General features: G+C 53.6%; 9 protein-coding genes across 9 annotated transcripts; 6 read left to right on the plus strand and 3 right to left on the minus strand.

Annotated features, from left to right (window-relative positions):
- Positions 1-67: 67 nt before the first annotated feature.
- Positions 68-1,225, plus strand: COCMIDRAFT_41169 (uncharacterized protein; the record flags this gene model as incomplete). Its single annotated transcript, XM_007694779.1, has 1 exon — positions 68-1,225. One exon carries the CDS (start codon positions 68-70, stop codon positions 1,223-1,225), a length of 1,158 nt encoding a protein of 385 aa, XP_007692969.1.
- An 83-nt stretch (positions 1,226-1,308) lies between these two features.
- Positions 1,309-2,313, minus strand: COCMIDRAFT_108617 (uncharacterized protein; the record flags this gene model as incomplete). The annotated part of the gene is made up of 1 exon (XM_007694780.1): positions 1,309-2,313. The coding sequence occupies one exon, from the start codon at positions 2,311-2,313 to the stop codon at positions 1,309-1,311; it is 1,005 nt and encodes a 334-aa protein (XP_007692970.1).
- Positions 2,314-2,918: 605 nt separating this feature from the next.
- On the plus strand, positions 2,919-6,710 carry COCMIDRAFT_9627 (uncharacterized protein; the record flags this gene model as incomplete). Its single annotated transcript, XM_007694781.1, has 6 exons — positions 2,919-2,982; positions 3,044-3,177; positions 3,265-3,666; positions 3,724-3,790; positions 3,848-5,258; positions 5,318-6,710. 6 exons carry the CDS (start codon positions 2,919-2,921, stop codon positions 6,708-6,710), a joined length of 3,471 nt encoding a protein of 1,156 aa, XP_007692971.1.
- A 413-nt stretch (positions 6,711-7,123) lies between these two features.
- COCMIDRAFT_9628 (uncharacterized protein) lies at positions 7,124-9,469 on the plus strand (the record flags this gene model as incomplete). The annotated part of the gene is made up of 3 exons (XM_007694782.1): positions 7,124-7,389; positions 7,459-9,007; positions 9,059-9,469. The coding sequence occupies 3 exons, from the start codon at positions 7,124-7,126 to the stop codon at positions 9,467-9,469; spliced, it is 2,226 nt and encodes a 741-aa protein (XP_007692972.1).
- A 353-nt stretch (positions 9,470-9,822) lies between these two features.
- On the minus strand, positions 9,823-11,039 carry COCMIDRAFT_9629 (uncharacterized protein; the record flags this gene model as incomplete). Its single annotated transcript, XM_007694783.1, has 2 exons — positions 9,823-10,431; positions 10,563-11,039. The coding sequence occupies 2 exons, from the start codon at positions 11,037-11,039 to the stop codon at positions 9,823-9,825; spliced, it is 1,086 nt and encodes a 361-aa protein (XP_007692973.1).
- Positions 11,040-11,589: 550 nt separating this feature from the next.
- On the plus strand, positions 11,590-12,491 carry COCMIDRAFT_41173 (uncharacterized protein; the record flags this gene model as incomplete). Its single annotated transcript, XM_007694784.1, has 4 exons — positions 11,590-11,611; positions 11,668-11,747; positions 11,823-12,014; positions 12,072-12,491. 4 exons carry the CDS (start codon positions 11,590-11,592, stop codon positions 12,489-12,491), a joined length of 714 nt encoding a protein of 237 aa, XP_007692974.1.
- Positions 12,492-12,641: 150 nt separating this feature from the next.
- On the minus strand, positions 12,642-14,432 carry COCMIDRAFT_9631 (uncharacterized protein; the record flags this gene model as incomplete). The annotated part of the gene is made up of 1 exon (XM_007694785.1): positions 12,642-14,432. One exon carries the CDS (start codon positions 14,430-14,432, stop codon positions 12,642-12,644), a length of 1,791 nt encoding a protein of 596 aa, XP_007692975.1.
- Positions 14,433-14,829: 397 nt separating this feature from the next.
- On the plus strand, positions 14,830-16,121 carry COCMIDRAFT_108641 (uncharacterized protein; the record flags this gene model as incomplete). Its single annotated transcript, XM_007694786.1, has 3 exons — positions 14,830-15,046; positions 15,100-15,943; positions 16,001-16,121. The coding sequence occupies 3 exons, from the start codon at positions 14,830-14,832 to the stop codon at positions 16,119-16,121; spliced, it is 1,182 nt and encodes a 393-aa protein (XP_007692976.1).
- Positions 16,122-16,417: 296 nt separating this feature from the next.
- COCMIDRAFT_108645 (uncharacterized protein) lies at positions 16,418-18,559 on the plus strand (the record flags this gene model as incomplete). Its single annotated transcript, XM_007694787.1, has 3 exons — positions 16,418-16,520; positions 16,576-18,245; positions 18,422-18,559. The coding sequence occupies 3 exons, from the start codon at positions 16,418-16,420 to the stop codon at positions 18,557-18,559; spliced, it is 1,911 nt and encodes a 636-aa protein (XP_007692977.1).
- Between the last annotated feature and the right edge of the window lie 291 nt (positions 18,560-18,850).

An 18,850-nucleotide genomic window follows, 5' to 3' on the forward strand; every position in this document is an offset into this window, starting at 1 on the left:
ACGACGCGCCCCATCGTCGTTCCTTTTAATACACTCATCGCGCACAATCATACACACAACATAAACCATGGCGCCCTCACCCCCCTTCGCCTACCCCTTCGCTGCATCGCCCGACATAATCCGCTCGCACCAAAAAGACGCCTACTTCTCGGGCGTCCTCCTCGAGCACCTCTCCTCCCTCGTCCGCAAACTCTACGGCGCGCGCACCGCACACACGTACCTCTCCGAAACACGCGTAATAGGCGAGCTGCTCTACCTGGGTCTCACGACACTAATTGGCAATCGCACGCTGGGCGAAGAATACACAGACATTGTGCAGGTGGAAAGCGAAACAGGCCGCTTGCCCGCGCTGGGGAGAAGAGCAGGATACATTGTCGCGTGTATACTGGGGCCGTATGTGCTGGGGAGGGCGTTGCCGGCGTTTAGGCGCAGGATACGTGCGAAGCTCGAGGCGAATCTGAGATGGTATGCGCGACAGCAGGCGCGGGCGCAGATGGTTGCGCAGGAGAAGGGCGAGAAGGTGCAAATCAGGAGGCCACTGGGGATGCGAGTGCAGAACTACATACTGCAAAACTTGGATACGATTACATCGCCGTCGCCGGTGTATGCGGTGTCGCTTGCGACGTTTTATTTTTCGGGGAGCTACTATCACCTGTCGAAGCGGTTGTGGGGGCTCAGGTATATCTTCACACGGCAGGTGGCTGAGGGGGATAACCGGGCTGGGTACGAAGTGCTGGGTGTGTTGCTGGTGCTACAGATGGCGGTGCAGGCGTATCTGCACTTGCACAATACAGTCACGGCGTCGTCGACGGCAGCAGCAGCGGCAGGTGGGAGCGGTCATCCGCATGGCACGTCGGTGATTGTGGGTGGAGGCGCAGAAGTGTCGCTGGATCCGAATGCGTACAGCGCCAACAATGCGCTCTTGTTCGATGCCGCTACGCCGGCTGTGCCCACAGCTGCGGCGTCGGACGTGCAAAAGTGGACGCACACGCCGCCGACGGATAAGCCGCGGTACGAGCTTGGGGATGAGGAGACTATGGAGTGGATTGGGGGAGGCAACAGGAAGTGCACGCTGTGCTTGGAGGAGATGAAGGACCCGAGTGTGACTACGTGCGGCCATGTCTTTTGCTGGACATGTATCGGAGACTGGGCGAGGGAAAAGCCAGAATGCCCGCTGTGCAGACAAGCGTGTTTGGTGCAGCACGTACTGCCGCTGCGGGGATGATGGGCCAAAGGTACAATGGGTTGGTTGAGGATGACGATGACGATGACGATGATGTTATACATGGTACATTTACATATAATACACTACAATACCTTTTCGGCCTCGTCAATCAGACGCTCGACCTTGAAGGCACTGTCGCCTCTGGTGAACATGTCGAGCAGCTCGCTCCTTCCCTTTCCCTCGTCCGTCTGGACATAGAACTTTTGCATGCACATGATGAGCCACCGGGCGTCGTCGAGACTGACGCCGCGCTTTTCGACGACGAGGCCCTGGCCGAGGACGAGGTTGTGGCTGTCGGCCAGCTCCTGGTGGAAGGTGACGGTGGTGTGGGGACTAGCAAACTCGCCGCGCAGCTTGAACTCGGCGAGCGTGGTGAACATGAGGGTTGTTGTGTGGTCGTGGGGGTGGGCAAACTGCAGGTAGTGCAGCTCGACGGCCTGCTGCGTCTCGCCCTGAGCGTCGGGGGCAGCGTCGGGGTCTGCGGGCATCTCGCGGGGGATGGGGAGGACGAAGGAGGGATGCTGCTTTGCGCTGCGGAGGAGGTTGGAGAAGGTGCTTGCTGGGACGGCAAAGTGGATGCCCTGCGGGTTGTTTGCATGGCGCATGCGCCAGAGGGCTTCTATCTCCTCTCGCGTGTTGTCTTGGATTTTGTCGACGGCGAGGAAGGAATTGAGCGTCTGGACGCCTGGGGGCGGGGCGGTAGGGGAGCCAGCTCCAGCGCGGGGTGGCGATGTCTGCGCGCCGTCTGCGCTTGGTGGTGGAGGGGCATTTTGTGTTTGTCGCTGCTGCTGCTGCTTGTGCTCTGGTGGAGGGGTCAGAGGGCCTGTTGCACCCGGCACAATGGCCTGCTTCCTCAGTTCCTCGATGCGGTCCTTGTACTGCTCCTTGAGCTCATTGAGGTCGCGGAGGCCCTTTTCGCGGGCCTTTGACTCGAGCTTGTCGCGGTACTTTGCCAGGACCCGCTCCTGGGTGTCGTGGGTGACGAGAAAGCGCACATCCTGCACGCGTGCCCAGCGGCGCTGTGTGGCGCGGGGGCTGGCGAGGGGCTGACGCAGGGCGTGGCGCAGCGGGGGGAAGCGCATGGCCATGGTGTCGCGCGACCAGAAGACGGGCCAGGGAGCACTTGTCGGCGTGGTGGTGAAGTCTAATAAAGTAATGTTTTTTTCTCTCGCAATAGCAGCCCTCTACTAAGGCCCCAGGACTCGATGACGGCAGACTGGCGGCGGAAAGACGGGGGTTCTGATTGGCGGGGGGATGCAGGGCGTGCATCACAGGTGCAGGCACACTTACTGTGTACTTAGTTGGGGGATGCATGGATGGCATCCTGACAAGAGGGAGGCCAGGGCCGTGTCCAAACTGTTTCACCACCTGGGCGTTCCTGCATGGCTGCATGACCGTTTGCCCTCCCCCGCCCGGCCTGGAGTTAGTTTACTGTGTAGTCTTGGAGACAGACACACAGACAGGACCGTCAGCCATCGTGGTCACTCCAAGACCACTGTCTGCTGTCTGCCGTCTGCTGTCTGCTGTCTGTCGCCCGCCTGCCGTGCCTCTGCTAGCATCGCAGCCCTGGCGACGACAAGTCACGGTCGCAGCCCTGAGCCGGCCCCTCTAATCATCCCAATAGCGCTATACCCCATATTCCTCCCGGCGCCAGAGGAATGCGCCCGCGCATCACCACAACCTCCTCGCCGCCATGGGCGCTGTCCACAGCAAAGCCGGCGATGCAGGCGCCCTCTATCTGCGCGACCAGACCAGATGTATGTCCTTGTCTTCTCGTCGCCCACCCCACCCCAGCACCCTCGAGCTAATCGCCCCCAGTCTCGGTGGCCTCGCTCAACATCACCAATGGCCGCAACCGCACGCTGCTCAACGTTGCCCCCAATGCCTTCCCCGCCACGCGCTACACTGCGCGCCGTGACTTTGGCGACGACAGCGTAATCGAGTACATCCAGGTACGCCCCCCCTGCTTGCCCACCACAACCACCACCACCACTACCGCCATCACCATCTCTCTTTGCTAAACTCCCCTCTCCCCACAGGACCCAGAGGCAGTCCCCTCCAGCGACAGCCCCCCAGCCTTGCTCCTTCGCCTGACCAACGACGAAGAGCTCACCTTCAACTTCACCTTTGTCCTCCGCCAGCACCTAGCCGTGCCCAGCATATACAATGTCAACACTACTTCCGCAATCACCCCCTCGGGCCTCGTCGATACAAACATCAACGGCCTGACCTTTCTCTTCGCCTCGAGCTCAAGGGATCTTGACAACCTCGTCACGCGCGAGTTCCACGCAAATCCAAACCTCCACAAGAACCCCCAGGTGGAGCTTGTCGGCGACTACTCAACGGGCGGGCATGCCTCCGTCCAGTTCCAGTGGTCATGGAAGTGGACCCCTCCAAAGCCCTCAGAATCCCGCGGCGGGGGCTGGCGCACCAGCTGTAGTGTCTGTATATACCCGCTCCTGCTCGTGCCTGACAAAAAAAAACTGACATTTCCCAAGTTTGTCGAATACGATCAACGAGCACACCGGCTCGAGACACTAGCAAACTTTTCCTTTTGGGTCCAAAGTACTGGATTTTCCCTCCCCGACCTTGCGCATATGAGCAGCTGCTGACGACTTACAGACACGTCACGCCAGGTCCAGAGCCCAAAGTCGCCCGCCCCGCGCATGGAACTTGCTATTCCGCCCCGTCTTCGCGTACCTTCTGCCCAATCCATAGAGTCTCGAGTCAGCGACTCGGCTGGCGAAGATAAAGAATGGGAGGCTCCTCCCCCGAGATCGCCCATTTGCGAGCCCATACCAGAGCACAGTCTGGGTTTGGTACCCAGCCAGGCGACTACAGTATCGAGTGGAAATGTGCCCGTCAAGCTCGATGTCTCCCGCCCTGGCGAGGATCTCAGCCAAACCGATGATGGGCCGCTATTCCGTGCCACGATGAAGTCGCTCGAGCAAAAGACCGGCAACATGCGCACTCGGTGGAAAAAGGTCCTGAAGCGCGCAGAGGCTGCCATGGAAGCACAGGTCGGGTGCAACAATGCCATGTCCGATCTCATGGATGCACTGCGAGAGGCGTCGTCGTCCAACGCCAACGCTGTCCAGCCTGCCATTGATCATTACTTTGACAAGATTGCAAAGGAAATCTTGGTATATGAAAAGTCGAATGCCACTAATATCCAGAAGCTAATTATTGATCCCATCTACAAACTTTACAACATTGATATCAAGCAGGCCGAGACAAAGCGCAAGGATTTTGAGGAAGAGAGCAAAGACTACTATCAATACCTCGGTCGCTATCTTGGTCAGCGGCAGGATACTTTGAAGGAGAAGAAGCGCGCCGAGACCGACTCCAAATATCTCGCAAAAAGGCGCAACTTTGAGCTGAAGCGATTCGATTATTCTTCATTCATGCAAGATTTACATGGCGGCAGAAAAGATCAAGAAGTTCTTTCCCACCTGACCCGATACGCAGACGCCCAGGCCAAGCGCTACCTCGAGACCGCCAAGAAGATTGAGACCATGCTGCCCCATCTCGAGGCGTTGAGTTGTGAAGTCAAAGAGGCAGACAAAGAGTTCCAGATTCAGAGGACCGAAAGAGAAGAAAAAAGACGCGCCCTTGAAACAATCAAAAAGACCTTCGACGATGTACCAAGCCAGTCAATCACATCACCAGCAGCGTCCACTGCAACTGTGTCGAGGTCAATATCAAGATCCGAACCGGAATCATTGCCTGGCCGAAAGAGCAGCATCGCTCCTGTATTTCAGAGTACAGTGGCCTCTCCCATGGCTGCCACATCTACAAGTATTCCTTCGTCTATAGCACTACCACAAAGCCCAGAGGCAAGCAAGACCACTTTGGCAATGAACACAACACAGCCGGACAAGTTCAAGGGATTCAGGGATCTGGAAGAAAAGGACCTCGCTGCCATGGTTGAGGCCGGCTCGGGCACGGGCCGTAAACAGGGTCTTCTTTGGGCGCTCAGCAGACCCGGAAGCCATGTAGATCCAAAGGGTTTGAATAAACAAGCCTGGCACAAGTGAGTCTCCGTACATCGTGCCACCACGAATTTGAACCCCTACTGATATATATGCCCAGGTTCTGGATTGTCCTTGATCAAGGCAAGCTTTCAGAATACACAAACTGGAAGCAGAGCTTGGAACTGCACATGGATCCCATTGATCTTCGAATGGCCTCAGTGCGCGAAGCACGTAATGCTGACCGGCGATTTTGCTTCGAGGTCATAACTCCGCAGTACACAAGAGTGTATCAGGCTACCAATGAAGATGACATGAAGTCTTGGATCAACGCTGTCAACAACGCTTTGCAGACAGCTGTCGAGTCTGCGGGGCAATCCGATAGGCCGTCGACTGATTCGTTGCCTGGGCAAACCCATCGAGATATCGCATCAGTACTCACCGGCAAAAGCCCTTCCATGTCGAGCCACCGCAACAATTACAGCTCCAAGGCCCCTGCTCGACATGCCACAGTCGGCGATCGGCCTGGCGGCTATCGTCGAGACGAAGCACCTGGTGACGATGGAAAGTTGCTGAAGCAAGTGCGAGATGCAGATGCCAGCAATCGAGTGTGTGCGGATTGTGGCACCGAGATCAAGGTCGACTGGGTGTCTATCAATCTCGGCATTGTCATATGCATCGAATGCAGCGGCATTCATCGGTCGCTAGGCACACATATCACAAAGGTGCGCTCCTTGACACTGGACGTCACTTCCTTCACTCCCGATATCATCGAGATACTCCTCAAAGTTGGTAACCGCATCAGCAACTCCATCTGGGAAGCCAGGCTAGACCCTGGGAAGAAACCCGGACCAATGTCAACGCGCGAGCAGAGACTTCATTTTATCACATCAAAGTATGCGGAACGGGCGTTTGTAGCGCCAATATCGCCGAGCATGTCACACTATTCGAATCCAGAGGAGACGCTACTAGCGTCTGTTAAGAAGAACGACATTCAGAATGTGCTCTATGCACTGGCACTTCGAGCCAATCCTAATGCGCGCGATCGGTCACGAGGCACTCATGTTGTGTTTCTAGCACTTGCAGCAGCCGACCCAGCATCACCATCGGCGTCGGCATCACCAGCGACCTCGCCAGGCATACCACCGCGACCAGGCACAGCACAAGCCTCACGCAAAGCTTTTCCTGTGGCAGAATTACTTTTACAGAATGGCTCAGAGTTGCCCATGACGCCCGCTCCTATCCCGCTGGGTCACTCAGCACGAGCATACCTTGATTTCAAGGCGGACCAGCGTGCGGGCAAGCTCCCTGCGCCCATGGCAAACAACCAGGCATCTTCCAGTGCAGAGAAGATCCCACCTCTACCACCAATTCAAGCCGGGAATGGTAGCTCACCATCAGAGAGAGCGCGGGAACGAGAGGCGCGCATGCAGAAGCGGGTATCTGCAGGTGGAAGGTTGGTCAAGAGTCCAAACCTGGATTCAGCTGAAGGTAAGCGCAGCTTGCAAGGATAGCCGATGCTCATGTATTTGTGATCTTCTAGTGTATACCTTCCGTGGGTGGCGTGCGGTTTTGTGCGATGGGCGTCAACCGGCTAAGGTGCGAGTGCGGATAGACGCAGAGAAACGACGGAGGCCATTTAGCGATATTGGATTGGGCGTGTTGCCTCTGCCTTTGGATATGCAGAAATCGATTTTTATGCAACTATTCTCGGTTTTTATTTTTCGTTTATGAACTGTGTTGTGTAGCATAGCGCGGACTGGTTGTCTGAACTTGCACTACTATCCGAATGACTATCAAGTCGATGTATGTAAAGAGGCCCGTGCGACCACCCCCACTAGCGCGCACCAAAATTACAAGTCAAGTCGCCAAAGTCTCACCCCCGCAGGCATATTGTTACAGCCATCGACACGCACAGGCAGCAATCATGGCGTCGGCATACTCAAATCTGCCCATGGATGGCGACGATGAATTTGACGAGAGCCAAATCGACTTTACCGACATTGAAGAGCAGTTCCAGGTCCGACTGGATGAGGGGCTTGATGCTTTTGTCGTAATTGACGGACTGCCAGTGGTGCCCGAAGACAGCAAGGGCAAGCTGATCAAGTTCGTGCTGCGCAAACTGAACAGCGTGGGCAAGGTCAAGGATGATGGTGTACACATGCCCGTAAACGAGTCGGGCAAGACGGAGGGGTACGTTGATTTCGACATGCGCACCACGCACATTCGCAGACGGTGAGCAAGGCACTGACGGCAACACAGATATGCCTTTGTCGAGTACAGCGCGCCCGCAGAGGCCGTTGCAGCCGTCAAGCAGCTCCACGGCACTCCACTCGACAAGAAGCACACCATGGCCGTGAACAAACTCACCGACATCGACCGCTACGGCAAGGAGGGCCGTGTCGACGAAGAATACCACCCACCCGAGATTCCTCCGTTCGAGCAAAAGGAGCACCTGAGGTGGTGGCTCGCAGACGAGGACAGCCGCGACCAAATTGCCATGTACCGCCAGGACAGGGTCGGTGTTTACTGGAACGAGAGGGAAGACCAGCCGGAGCAGGTTGTTGATCGCGAGAACTGGACAGAGTCGTTTATTCAGTGGTCGCCACAGGGAACTTACCTCACTTCTATGCACGCCCAGGGTGTGCAACTGTGGGGAGGCAAGTCATGGAGCAGGCAAAAACGATTCGCGCATCCTGGTGTCAACCTTGTCGACTTCTCGCCCGGTGAGAAATACCTGACCACCTGGTCGCACCGCCCACTCCAGGTTGACGAGAACCACCCCGTCCCATCTCTCTCGCTCGAGGAGGATGGCAAAAACTACATCATTTGGGACATTGCCACTGGCAAGCCCCTGCGTTCTTTTGCTACCATTGATGTCCCCGGTGGCACCGATGGTGAAGGCAACCCCATCAAGAAGAAGCTGCAGTGGCCTACCTTCAAGTGGTCTGCTGACGACAAGTACGTTGCACGTATGACCCAGGGCCAGTCCATTTCCATCTACGAGCTTCCTCGCATGAACCTACTCGACAAGACATCAGTCAAGATTGAGGGTGTTATGGACTTTGAGTGGGCCCCCGCTACCCCACGCAGAGAGGGAATCAAGACCTACGAACAGCTTTTCTGCTACTGGACCCCTGAACTTGGCAGCAACCCCGCCAAGGTCGGACTCATGTCAATCCCATCCAAGGAGGTTGTGCGTACCCGTAACCTCTTCAACGTTTCCGACGCCAAGCTACACTGGCAATCAGAAGCCGCCTATGTCTGCGTCAAGGTCGATCGCCACTCCAAGTCCAAGAAGTCACTTGCAACCAACTTGGAAATCTTCCGCGTTCGCGAAAAGGGTGTACCGGTCGAAGTCGTCGATTCTATCAAGGATACCGTCATCAACTTTGCCTGGGAACCCAAGGGTAACCGTTTCGTGCTCATCACCACTGGCGAGGTTATTCAAGGCGCTGCCGTCGGCCCCAAGACTGCTGTTTCCTTCTTCGCCACCGAAAAGCTAAAGGGAGGAGCCGTTGGAAACTTCCGTCACATCCGAACCATTGACAAGAAGAATAGCAACGCCATCTACTGGTCGCCTAAGGGACGATTTGTCGTTGTCGCTGCCCTTCAATCGCAGCAATCTTTCGAGCTCGAGTTTTGGGACATGAGCTTCGACAAGCCCAAGGACGAGTCTGAGAAGGGTGACAAGGAGGTCAACGCCAACCTGCAGCTCATGGATACTGCCGAGCACTATGGTGTCACAGACATTGAGTGGGATCCTACAGGTCGTTATGTCGCTACCGTTGCTAGCGCTTTCCGTCACCGCGTATGTATAATGATTCGGTTATTGTTTTTTGCTTTGCTAATTCTCCACTAGATGGAAAACGGCTACCACCTTTATGACTTCAAGGGCCAACTTCTCCGGGAAGAAGCCATTGAAGGTTTCAAGCAACTTCTCTGGCGCCCACGACCCCCGACACTGCTCTCCAAGGAAGAGCAAGCTGAGATCCGCAAGAATCTGCGCAACTACTCCAAGATCTTTGATGAACAGGATCTTGCCAAGAAAAGCTCAGCCAACAAGGCTGTTGTGGAGGCCCGCCGCGAGATGCTGCAAGAGTGGCATGCATGGAGGGAACAGGTCACCCAGAGACTCCGCGAAGAAGGTGCAGACCTGGAACTGGCATTCCTCAAGGGAGAGACTCCTGGACAAGCAGAGGATGGCCACCAGGAGGAGATTGAGGAGATTGTGGAGGAGATCATTGAAGAGAGCGAAGAAGTCATTAACTAGGATAGTGCGGGAGCGTAGTGTGAGGCGGACTGGACGTACATTAGATGAAATGATGGAAGTCAGCTTGCTGAACGAGGATACGGTCATGAGACTTGTGATGTCTGTCATATATGTGCACTGTTGAGTAGCATGATTTAGACTTTAGGATTGATGGGGTTTTTTTTTGGAAAAGTGTAGAGTGAGCACTCTCGAACTGCTGAGCGGAGACTGTCGGAATGTTGAAAAATGAGGAAGATGTTTTGACATTAGATCTGAATCCACGTATATAAATAGGCATGTGGTCAGATGATACAGTCGCTACAAGTGTAGTCAGCATGTCCAACCATAGTGCACCGAACAAAAGAGCAAAGACATCAACTCCACACCGACGGCCTCTTCCTCGCCTCAAGCCTCTCTCTATACTCACGACAACTAATCTTGATGCCCTCCTCCAACCCAACCTTGACCTCATACCCAATCAATCTCTTAGCCTTCTCCACCGAAACATAGCAATCCCTACACCCTTCACTCACCATACCACGACACAGACTTGCCTCTTGCCCCGTCGCCCACGCCGTCCACTCAGCAGCGATCCCCATGCAGCGCGCCAGCGCCACGGGCAACTGCACCTCGAACCTTGGCACATGCCCAAACTCGCGCCAAATCGCCAGACACAGCGCTCGCGCGGCAACGGGTTCGTCGTTTGAAATAAACATTGCCTCGCCCGCCGCCGTGCGGTTGGTGGTAGAAGATAGTAAGTTTTCCAGGGCCAGCACGTGGGCGTGCGCTACGTTGTCGACGTAGACGTAATCTTGCAGGTTGGCGCCGGAGCCGAGGATGAAGGGGGTTTGGCCTGCGTCGATGCAGGCGTGGATGGTCGGGATGCAGATGCGGTCTGTAGGGCCGAAGATGGGGGCTGGACGGAGTGCGGTGGTGGCGAGGGAGGGGGAGTTGGAAGATAGGACGAGGGATTCTGCTAGGGCCTATTTTTTTTTGAAGGAAGGAAGGGAGGTTGGTGAGTGGGTGGGTGGTTTTTTTTATTGATTGGGAGACAGGACATGGGGAAGGGAAAGAGGAGAGGGAGGAGAAGAATATTGTTGGAATATATACATACCTTGCTCTGTCCATAACATGTATCCGTCTTTCCCAATGGCCACGTCTCATCTACGTTCCTGAAATCTCGCGATAAATCATCGCAGAGTACCGTGATACTACTCGTGTGCACAAAGGCTTTAATTCCATGCTCTTTACTTGCCTCCAGCACATTCCGTGTACCCTCTACGTTTACTTTAAACACGGCGTCACGGTCCTTCATGCTGTACCGCCGTGTGCCCACGTAGAAGATGCCGGCTGTGTGAATTACAGCCGTAGGCCGGGTTTCCGCGAATACTTTGGAGAGAGAGGGGGCGTCCAGGATGTCGCAGCGCGTGTAACGTACGCGTGGGTTGGAGCTGAAGGTTTGGGTGCCGAGGGGTGGGAGGGAGATGTCGAGGGCGGTTATTGTGTATTTTTTGGTGGAGAGTAGGACGGAAATTATGGCTGTGCCTAGGAAGCCGCTGCCGCCTGTTATGAGAATGTGAGGGGGATCCATTGGAGAAGGAAAGATAGTTGGGTTTTATGAAATGTGGTGGGTTTAGTTTGGGGTATCCAAGGGGAATTGTTTATTAACGGGGCTCCGGAAAGTCGCGGTACGATCCTGGTAATGTTGCTAGCTAGAATATTTTTCTTCCAATGGGTTTCTCCTTCTCTTTTAGTGTTGATTCAATGTTTTGCTAAAAAGTGGGCGCGTGTAAGAAATCAATTGTTGGGTCTGTTATGATGAGGTTACAAGTCAGACCGTTGACCCGTTGACCCGTTCGAACCGGACCATCCTGCCGTCTCTCGCCTAACCCCATTAGGTTCGATGCATATTCTCCAATACGACTTCACACATCAAATCTGTGTTGTTATTTGATGTGTAATAGTTTTGAAATTCTCTAAAATTTCTCGGGCTTCTAAATCGATATTGATATCTCTTTAATACAATACAGGAGTGTGGTGGCAATCCTACTTATATTGAGCGCGTGACAACGAGAGGTTATTTTTTCCATTTCAGCCCCATTTCCAATCACTACAAAAATTCACCACTCAACACCACAACAATGAAGTTGAACGAAAACGAGTGTATGCCATCTTATCCTATATATGTTTCTTTTTCTCAAGTTCTAACCACGTCCTAGGCATCCTTACTCCGCGCATGCTCCTGGTGCCATACTGCTCGCATCATGTCCTAACCTACCACCAATGGATGCAAGATGAAGTACATTACCCCCTCCTCCATCCTCCAAACCCCCACACTCTCTTAGAAAATAAATGGTCTTACGGAAGTATTCAGGAACTACAAAAGCTCACAGCATCCGAGCCTCTTAAGCTGCCAGAAGAATACTCGATGCAAGAGTCTTGGCGACAAGATGCCGATAAATTAACATTTATCATCTGCACCGCACCAGAACGCTCCGAATGGGCTGAGAAGAAGCAAGTTATACCTGGACAGCAAGATGCGCCTGAGTGCATGATTGGAGATGTAGTAAGTCAATCACACTACGCTTGAAGACAAATTTGTGTAACACGTGAAAACACTTAGAATCTCTTCTTGTATCCCTACGACAACGATGATGATGAAGATAATGTACAGGATGAAGAGAAGCAAAATAACGAAGACCTGGTAGTCGGTGAACTAGAAATTATGATCGCCGAACCATCAGCTCGAGGAAAAGGCCTCGCACACGAAGCACTCCAGGCGTTCATGTGGTACATTTCCTCCTCCCTACCCGCTCTCCTCGCAGAATACGCACAACAAGACAAGCAAAGAAGAACAAGCTTGCGCTACCTACGCGTTAAAATCGACAAAGACAACAAGCGCAGCCTGGCGCTGTTTGAGAAACTAGGGTTCAAGCATAGTACGGGGCCCAATTACTTTGGAGAAATGGAATTGCGAGCAAATATGCTAGATGGGAATGTCAATATGGAGAATGTCGAGAAACTCGCATATGGCTCCTCATAAGCGCAAGATCGAAAGCTGGGGTTAATCTGGCCCTCCATGGAGTGCAGAACTTCAGATTTGGTATCTAGATACGGGGGAGAAAATGCGAATTGTACAGAAAAGAAGAACGCCCTGAAAATGCAAAAAAGATGCTTTTTTTTGCCCCTGGGATTACGATTCTTCTTCCTCGTCCTCATCTTCGTCTTCTTCATCAGCCGCGCCATTAGTTAGGCTTTTCCGCGGCACTTCGAAAACGTAGATGCCGTTTTTGACTTTACCGGACATCCATCTTGCTAGCCTTGGTTCCTTGCCTACTGCTGCTACAATGCATAATCCGTCTTTACCCCTGTCGCCTCGTTCCTGTATCGAGAGTCCGTTGACAATGCCTCGGATCAGAATTGGGCCATCTTCACCGTTGCCATCCATTGTTGCATCCTCATCAAGAGGTACGCGTCCCACCTTTCCAATCGGCGCAATACTCCTCTTGTCGTCGGTGATTTTCCAAGCACGTATCCAGCCGTCCCAGCTCGCTGTAAGAATAAGATTGGCAAACGGTACCGTGGCGAGCGCAGTAACGTATCTTGGTAAACGCGGTCCCGGTTTGACCGAAGTGGCGGCATCGTGATTAGCTGACACTTCTTCTGGCGCAAGTGGTGGATCACGGCCATGCGTAAGCGGGTAGGTGAAAAGAGGTTTCTTCCTAGTGACTGACCACAAGGAGAGGGCGCCATTATCGGAAGCTGTAACGAACAAGCTGGCGTCAAGGAGGCCGACACAGTCAATGGAACCTTCCGCGTAAGCAATGGGTGTATCGTCGTCGTCAGGGTGTGTGCCGTTGGTCATTCCGTCCTTTGCATCGTCTCCATCAACATTCTTGCCAAAGCGACCTTTGCGGAGCTTATCCATGCCCTTTTGTCTTGCTGTGCCACCACCATGGAATACCAGCTGGTTCTCCTCGACAACCCTCCATAGACGGGCAGTGCGGTCTCGGGCACCCACACTAACACACGTCTCTTGATTGACCTCCAGTCCACCAGCAACCCCAATGACGGCGTCTTGGTGTCCCACAAGTGTCTCGATGTATGCAGACTCTGGAGCACTCCACACGATGACGGCGCGATCTGCTCCACCCGAAAATAGTTGGTCGGTACCTCGTCGGAACGAAAGCGAGAGGACAGCATCACGATGGCGAGTGAACAAATGGCGGGGTGTTAGAGTATCGGCATCCCAAATAATTAGTCGGGCATGCATGTCGCCAGTAGCCAGATATTTTCCAGAGTCCGATATAGCAATGGACACAATCTCGCCAGTGTGACCGAGATAGGCCCTATCACCTTTCTTGTTCTTGTTTCCTTTGCGCCAGAGGAGTCGCTTGGGGGTTCTACGCGGCGTGATGTTGGTTGGACGGGAGGCATCGGGCGCGTATACTTTTGGGTCGGCAATCTCCCACTTTTCTACGACAAGGTCCTTGCTGACTGTCCACGCATAAGGCAGCTTGACGGCACAGCCTGTTGTCGCCTTTTGCAGGCCCGAGTAGCCAGCAGCATGCGATGCGCGCTCAAAGTCCAATTCGTCGGCTATGGAACGGTAGATCTTTCCCTTGCCCTCTGCGACATCCTCCTTCAATCGTTCTGCGATGAGATCCTTGTCAATCTGCTCAGCATCGAAGCCCACCTCTTGCTCGACCTCGCTGCGGATGTTTTCGAGATAGCGCTCTGCAAGTCGGAGACGCTTTTCAGCAGCTGTTTCATTCTCGTCTTCGGAAGTCTCGTCACTGTCGTTGTCATCGTCAAAGACGGGTCCGCCCTCGTCTTCGGAGGCGTCGCTGCCGCTGATAGAGTCTTCTCGCTGGGTGCGGCGGGCATTGGCGTCGGTGTTGCGCCTCTTGGGAGCGCTGGATGTAGCTTCGGATCGCTTCCGTTTCCGCTGCGAGGCAGGGGTGGTGAAGAAGGAAGAGGACATGATGGCGAGGTGGTGATTGTGGGCGACAGAGGCCCTTGGTGATTTCCAGATGCGACCTGAAAAATGGTCGGCCAACTTTTTTTCCAACGCCGACTGGGATGGGAGCTGCCACCGCCGCGGAGGTCTTGGCGCACGTGCACCTTGAGCGCGCTCGTTCCGCCGCCGCGTTGGGGCACATCATCGACTCCATCACCGCCATCATCGTCGTTTGTTACAAATCACCTTTGCTTTCCCGCCCCTTCTAGGTTTCTATTCCCCGGATCGAACCACTCCCCCCGTCCGGCTGTTACCCTCAGGCAGAGGCACCCGCTGCAGCAAACCCGGCCGCTGTCCATCTACGCAGCACCGCCTTCAATTATCCACCACCCGCCCACCCACAGACATAACATATCCCACCATGAGTGGCAGTGGCGACCAAGAACGCGAGCATGCGCTCGAAGCTTACAAGTCTAAGCTCCTCGAGTCAAGAGAGTGGGAGGCCAAGCTCAAGGCGTTGCGACTGGAGATAAAAGGTCTACAGCATGACTTTGACGTATCGGAGGAGAACATCAAGGCGCTGCAGAGTGTTGGTCAGATAATAGGCGAGGTACTCAAGCAGTTGGATGAGGAGCGATGTACGTTATATTGGAGACTCCGCCACCTTCGAATGCTAACCCGGCGTCTGTAGTCATTGTCAAGGCATCATCCGGCCCCCGCTATGTCGTCGGATGCCGGTCAAAGGTCGATAAGGCCAAGCTCAAACAGGGAACACGTGTTGCCCTCGATATGACAACCCTTACCATAATGCGCATGCTGCCCCGCGAAGTCGATCCCCTCGTCTACAACATGTCGTTGGAAGACCCCGGCCAGGTCAGTTTTGGTGGAATTGGTGGTCTGAATGAGCAGATTCGCGAGCTCCGTGAGGTCATTGAGCTGCCACTCAAGAACCCCGAGCTATTTCTGCGAGTAGGCATCAAGCCACCAAAGGGTGTGCTACTCTACGGACCCCCAGGTACCGGAAAGACGCTGCTGGCCCGTGCCGTGGCGAGCAGTCTGGAGACGAACTTCCTCAAGGTTGTTTCGTCGGCCATTGTCGACAAGTACATTGGCGAGTCGGCGCGTTTGATCCGTGAAATGTTTGGTTACGCAAAGGAGCACGAACCCTGTATCATCTTCATGGACGAGATTGACGCCATTGGCGGTCGACGTTTCTCGGAAGGTACATCGGCAGATCGTGAGATTCAGCGAACGCTCATGGAGCTGCTGAACCAGCTGGATGGTTTCGACTACCTCGGTCAGACTAAGATCATCATGGCAACCAATCGCCCAGATACCCTTGACCCCGCTTTATTGCGTGCTGGACGTCTTGACCGCAAGCTCGAGATTCCCCTGCCGAACGAAGTTGGACGTTTGGAGATTCTGAAGATTCACTCTGGAAGTGTTGTCACAGATGGTGAAATTGACTTTGAGAGCATTGTCAAGATGAGCGATGGATTCAACGGCGCCGATTTGCGCAACGTCGTAACAGAAGCGTGAGTACTCTTGCTTGAACTAGAGAAAAAAAGATAATAGGTGCTAATATTTTCCAGCGGCCTCTTCGCTATCAAGGACTACCGAGACTCAATCAACCAGGACGATTTCAACAAGGCAGTCCGAAAGATGGCCGAGTCGAAGAAGCTCGAGGGCAAGCTAGATTACCAGAAGTTGTAGATTGTGATGCTAATCACATTACGGCCGTGACGAGGGTAGAGCGATGGGCATCATGTACGATAGTACGGGACGATGACATGGCAACATTAATAAATAAACTGCCCAACTTCTGCTTGACTCTGTATGCATTATCACGTGGTGTACCTGAGTGACGTATGTTCACTAGCTTGTAATTTAAGACCGGCCATAGGAACGCACGTGACAGCGCGCTCTAGCGAAATGCAGGCCCGGCCACCGAGTGTGTGGGACGATGTTGGGTAAACACGCTCACGATATTTTCCTACAACCTAATAAATATGGACGGGTCGCAGTCGCCGACTAAGCCAAAGCGCTCTCGCGCCGAAATGGAGGCCGAGAGCAGCATGTCTGCAAGGGAATCTGCAGCGCAGGCTCACGAAGGTACTATCCGCCCGTGTTGTATGTGCGCAACTCTCTCTAACACTATATTCTCTAGAGGATACATCTTCCGACGACGACGACTTTGGGCCCGCCCTCCCTTCCTCTGCGCCGAAAAAGAAGAAACGAAAACTTCCGTATGAGAAGCTCTACGTTGCTGCGCTGCCTGGCGCAACCCGCTACTCGAAATCACTCATGCATCGCGAACAACTGTGCTTCACCACATTTACTCCCCACACCGACTTTCTCATCACCAGCTCCATTGATGGCGTTGTTAAGTTTTGGAAAAAGGTCTTTGGGGGGATCGAATTTGTCAAAGAGTTTCGCGCCCATAGCGGTGAGATCAAGTCTGTCAACGTGAGCGCAGACGGTCGCAGCTTTGCGACTGCTGGTGCGGACAAGACTATCAAGATCTTTGATGTCATCACATTCGACCTGCTGGCCATGTTGACTTTGGATTATGCCCCTCTAGCTGTTTGCTGGCTGCATGGCCGAGGCGCAAGCTTCCCGCAATTAGCTGTCAGCTCGGAAGAGAACAGCTGGATCCGTATATACGATGGCAGGGGCGAGAACCCGGAGCCACTACAGGTCTTGAAAAGTGTGCACAGAGCGCCCGTAAGTCTGATGGCGTACAACAACGACTACGACTGCGTGGTGAGCGTGGACCAAGGCGGCATGGTGGAGTACTGGAGACCTAATGGAAACTATGAGAAACCAGACAATGTGTGGTCTTTGAAGAGCTCGACAAGTCTGTTTGAGTTCAAAAAGTCCAAATGCGTCCCTACCTCGCTCATCATTTCTCCCACTGGCAAGCAATTTGCTACATTTTCGTTCCCTGACCGCAAGGTCCGCGTGTTTGACTTTGCGTCGGGAAAGCTGCACCGAACTTATGACGAATCCATTGAAACGATGACAAGCATGCAACAGGCTGGAACTGCGGTCCAACATCTGGAAGACATGGAGTTTGGGCGAAGAATAGGCATCGAGAGAGAACTTGACCAGCCATGGGTGCGAAGCCGCATGAATGTCATTTTCGACGAGACGAGCAATTTCATTCTCTACGGCAGCATGTACGGCGTAAAAGTCATCAACACAGTAACCAACAAGCTCGTCAAGCTCTACGGCCAAGAAGAGTCGATCCGCCCACTATGGCTATGTCTCTACCAAGGCCAACCCGAGAAGAAAGGAGTCGTCACAGTCGAAATGGCCGCAAGTGAGAACCCCCTACTCCAAGAAGCCGAAGCCCGAGATGCCATGCTGGTATCTACAGGATCCGGTAAAGTCCGCTTCTACATGTACACCAACGACTCGACCGTCTCCAAGTCCATCCGCGACGTACAAAACGAAAAGCCACGCACCGCAAACGCGAACAAGAAGAATGACGAAAAAGCCCTCGCGGCAACCGGCACAACAGCTACCTTGCACACCACCTACGGCGACATCACCATCCGCCTCTTCCCGGACGCTGCGCCCAAAGCTGTAGAGAACTTTGTCACTCACGCCCGCAATGGTTACTACAATAACGTCATTTTCCACCGCGTCATCCGTAAATTCATGATCCAAACGGGTGATCCCCTGGGCGACGGCACGGGCGGCGAAAGCATTTGGGGCAAGGAATTCGCAGACGAGTTTTCAAACCTCAAGCACGACAAGCCGTATACGGTTAGCATGGCGAATGCGGGCCCCAATTCAAATGGGAGTCAGTTTTTTATTACCACGGAGAAAACGGTAAGTTTCTTGTTTCCCTAGCTATCTTCCCTAGCTATCTTCCCTAGCTATCTTCCCTAGCTATCTTCCCTAGCTATCTTCCCTAGCTATCTCCCCCACCCACCCACCCACACGTATGTATATTTGAAAGTGGATGATGAATATCGGAAAGCTAATTAATTGTTTTTGTTGCACAGCCGTGGCTCGATAACAAGCATACGATTTTCGGGCGCGCAATCGCAGGCATGGATGTTGTGCATAAGATTGAGAATACTAAAGTGTACAAGGAGAAGCCCGAGGAGGATATCAAGATTATCAATATTTCGGTTTCCTAATGTCCGACTACTACGGCGGTGAAGAATATATTTACAAGAAAGTAGCAAGGGAAGGCTCAAGTGACGAGAAAAAAAAGTAAAAACAGTATTTGGTATAACAACTTTCTCTAAGAGAATTTGAAATAGAAGCTTGGAGCTATGTCTCTCTCTCCTCTCTCTCTGTCTGCAACGAGCGAAATATCGATACGTGGCATGTTATAACGTAGTTTACAAGCGAGTGACGCGTACAAGCGAGTGACGCACCCCACCAACTTTGCGCACCTCTCATCTCTTCACATACAATGGCTCGAC

The sequence above is a fragment of the Bipolaris oryzae genome (genome assembly GCF_000523455.1).
Source record: "Bipolaris oryzae ATCC 44560 unplaced genomic scaffold scaffold_241, whole genome shotgun sequence".
NCBI classification, from domain to species: domain Eukaryota; kingdom Fungi; phylum Ascomycota; class Dothideomycetes; order Pleosporales; family Pleosporaceae; genus Bipolaris; species Bipolaris oryzae.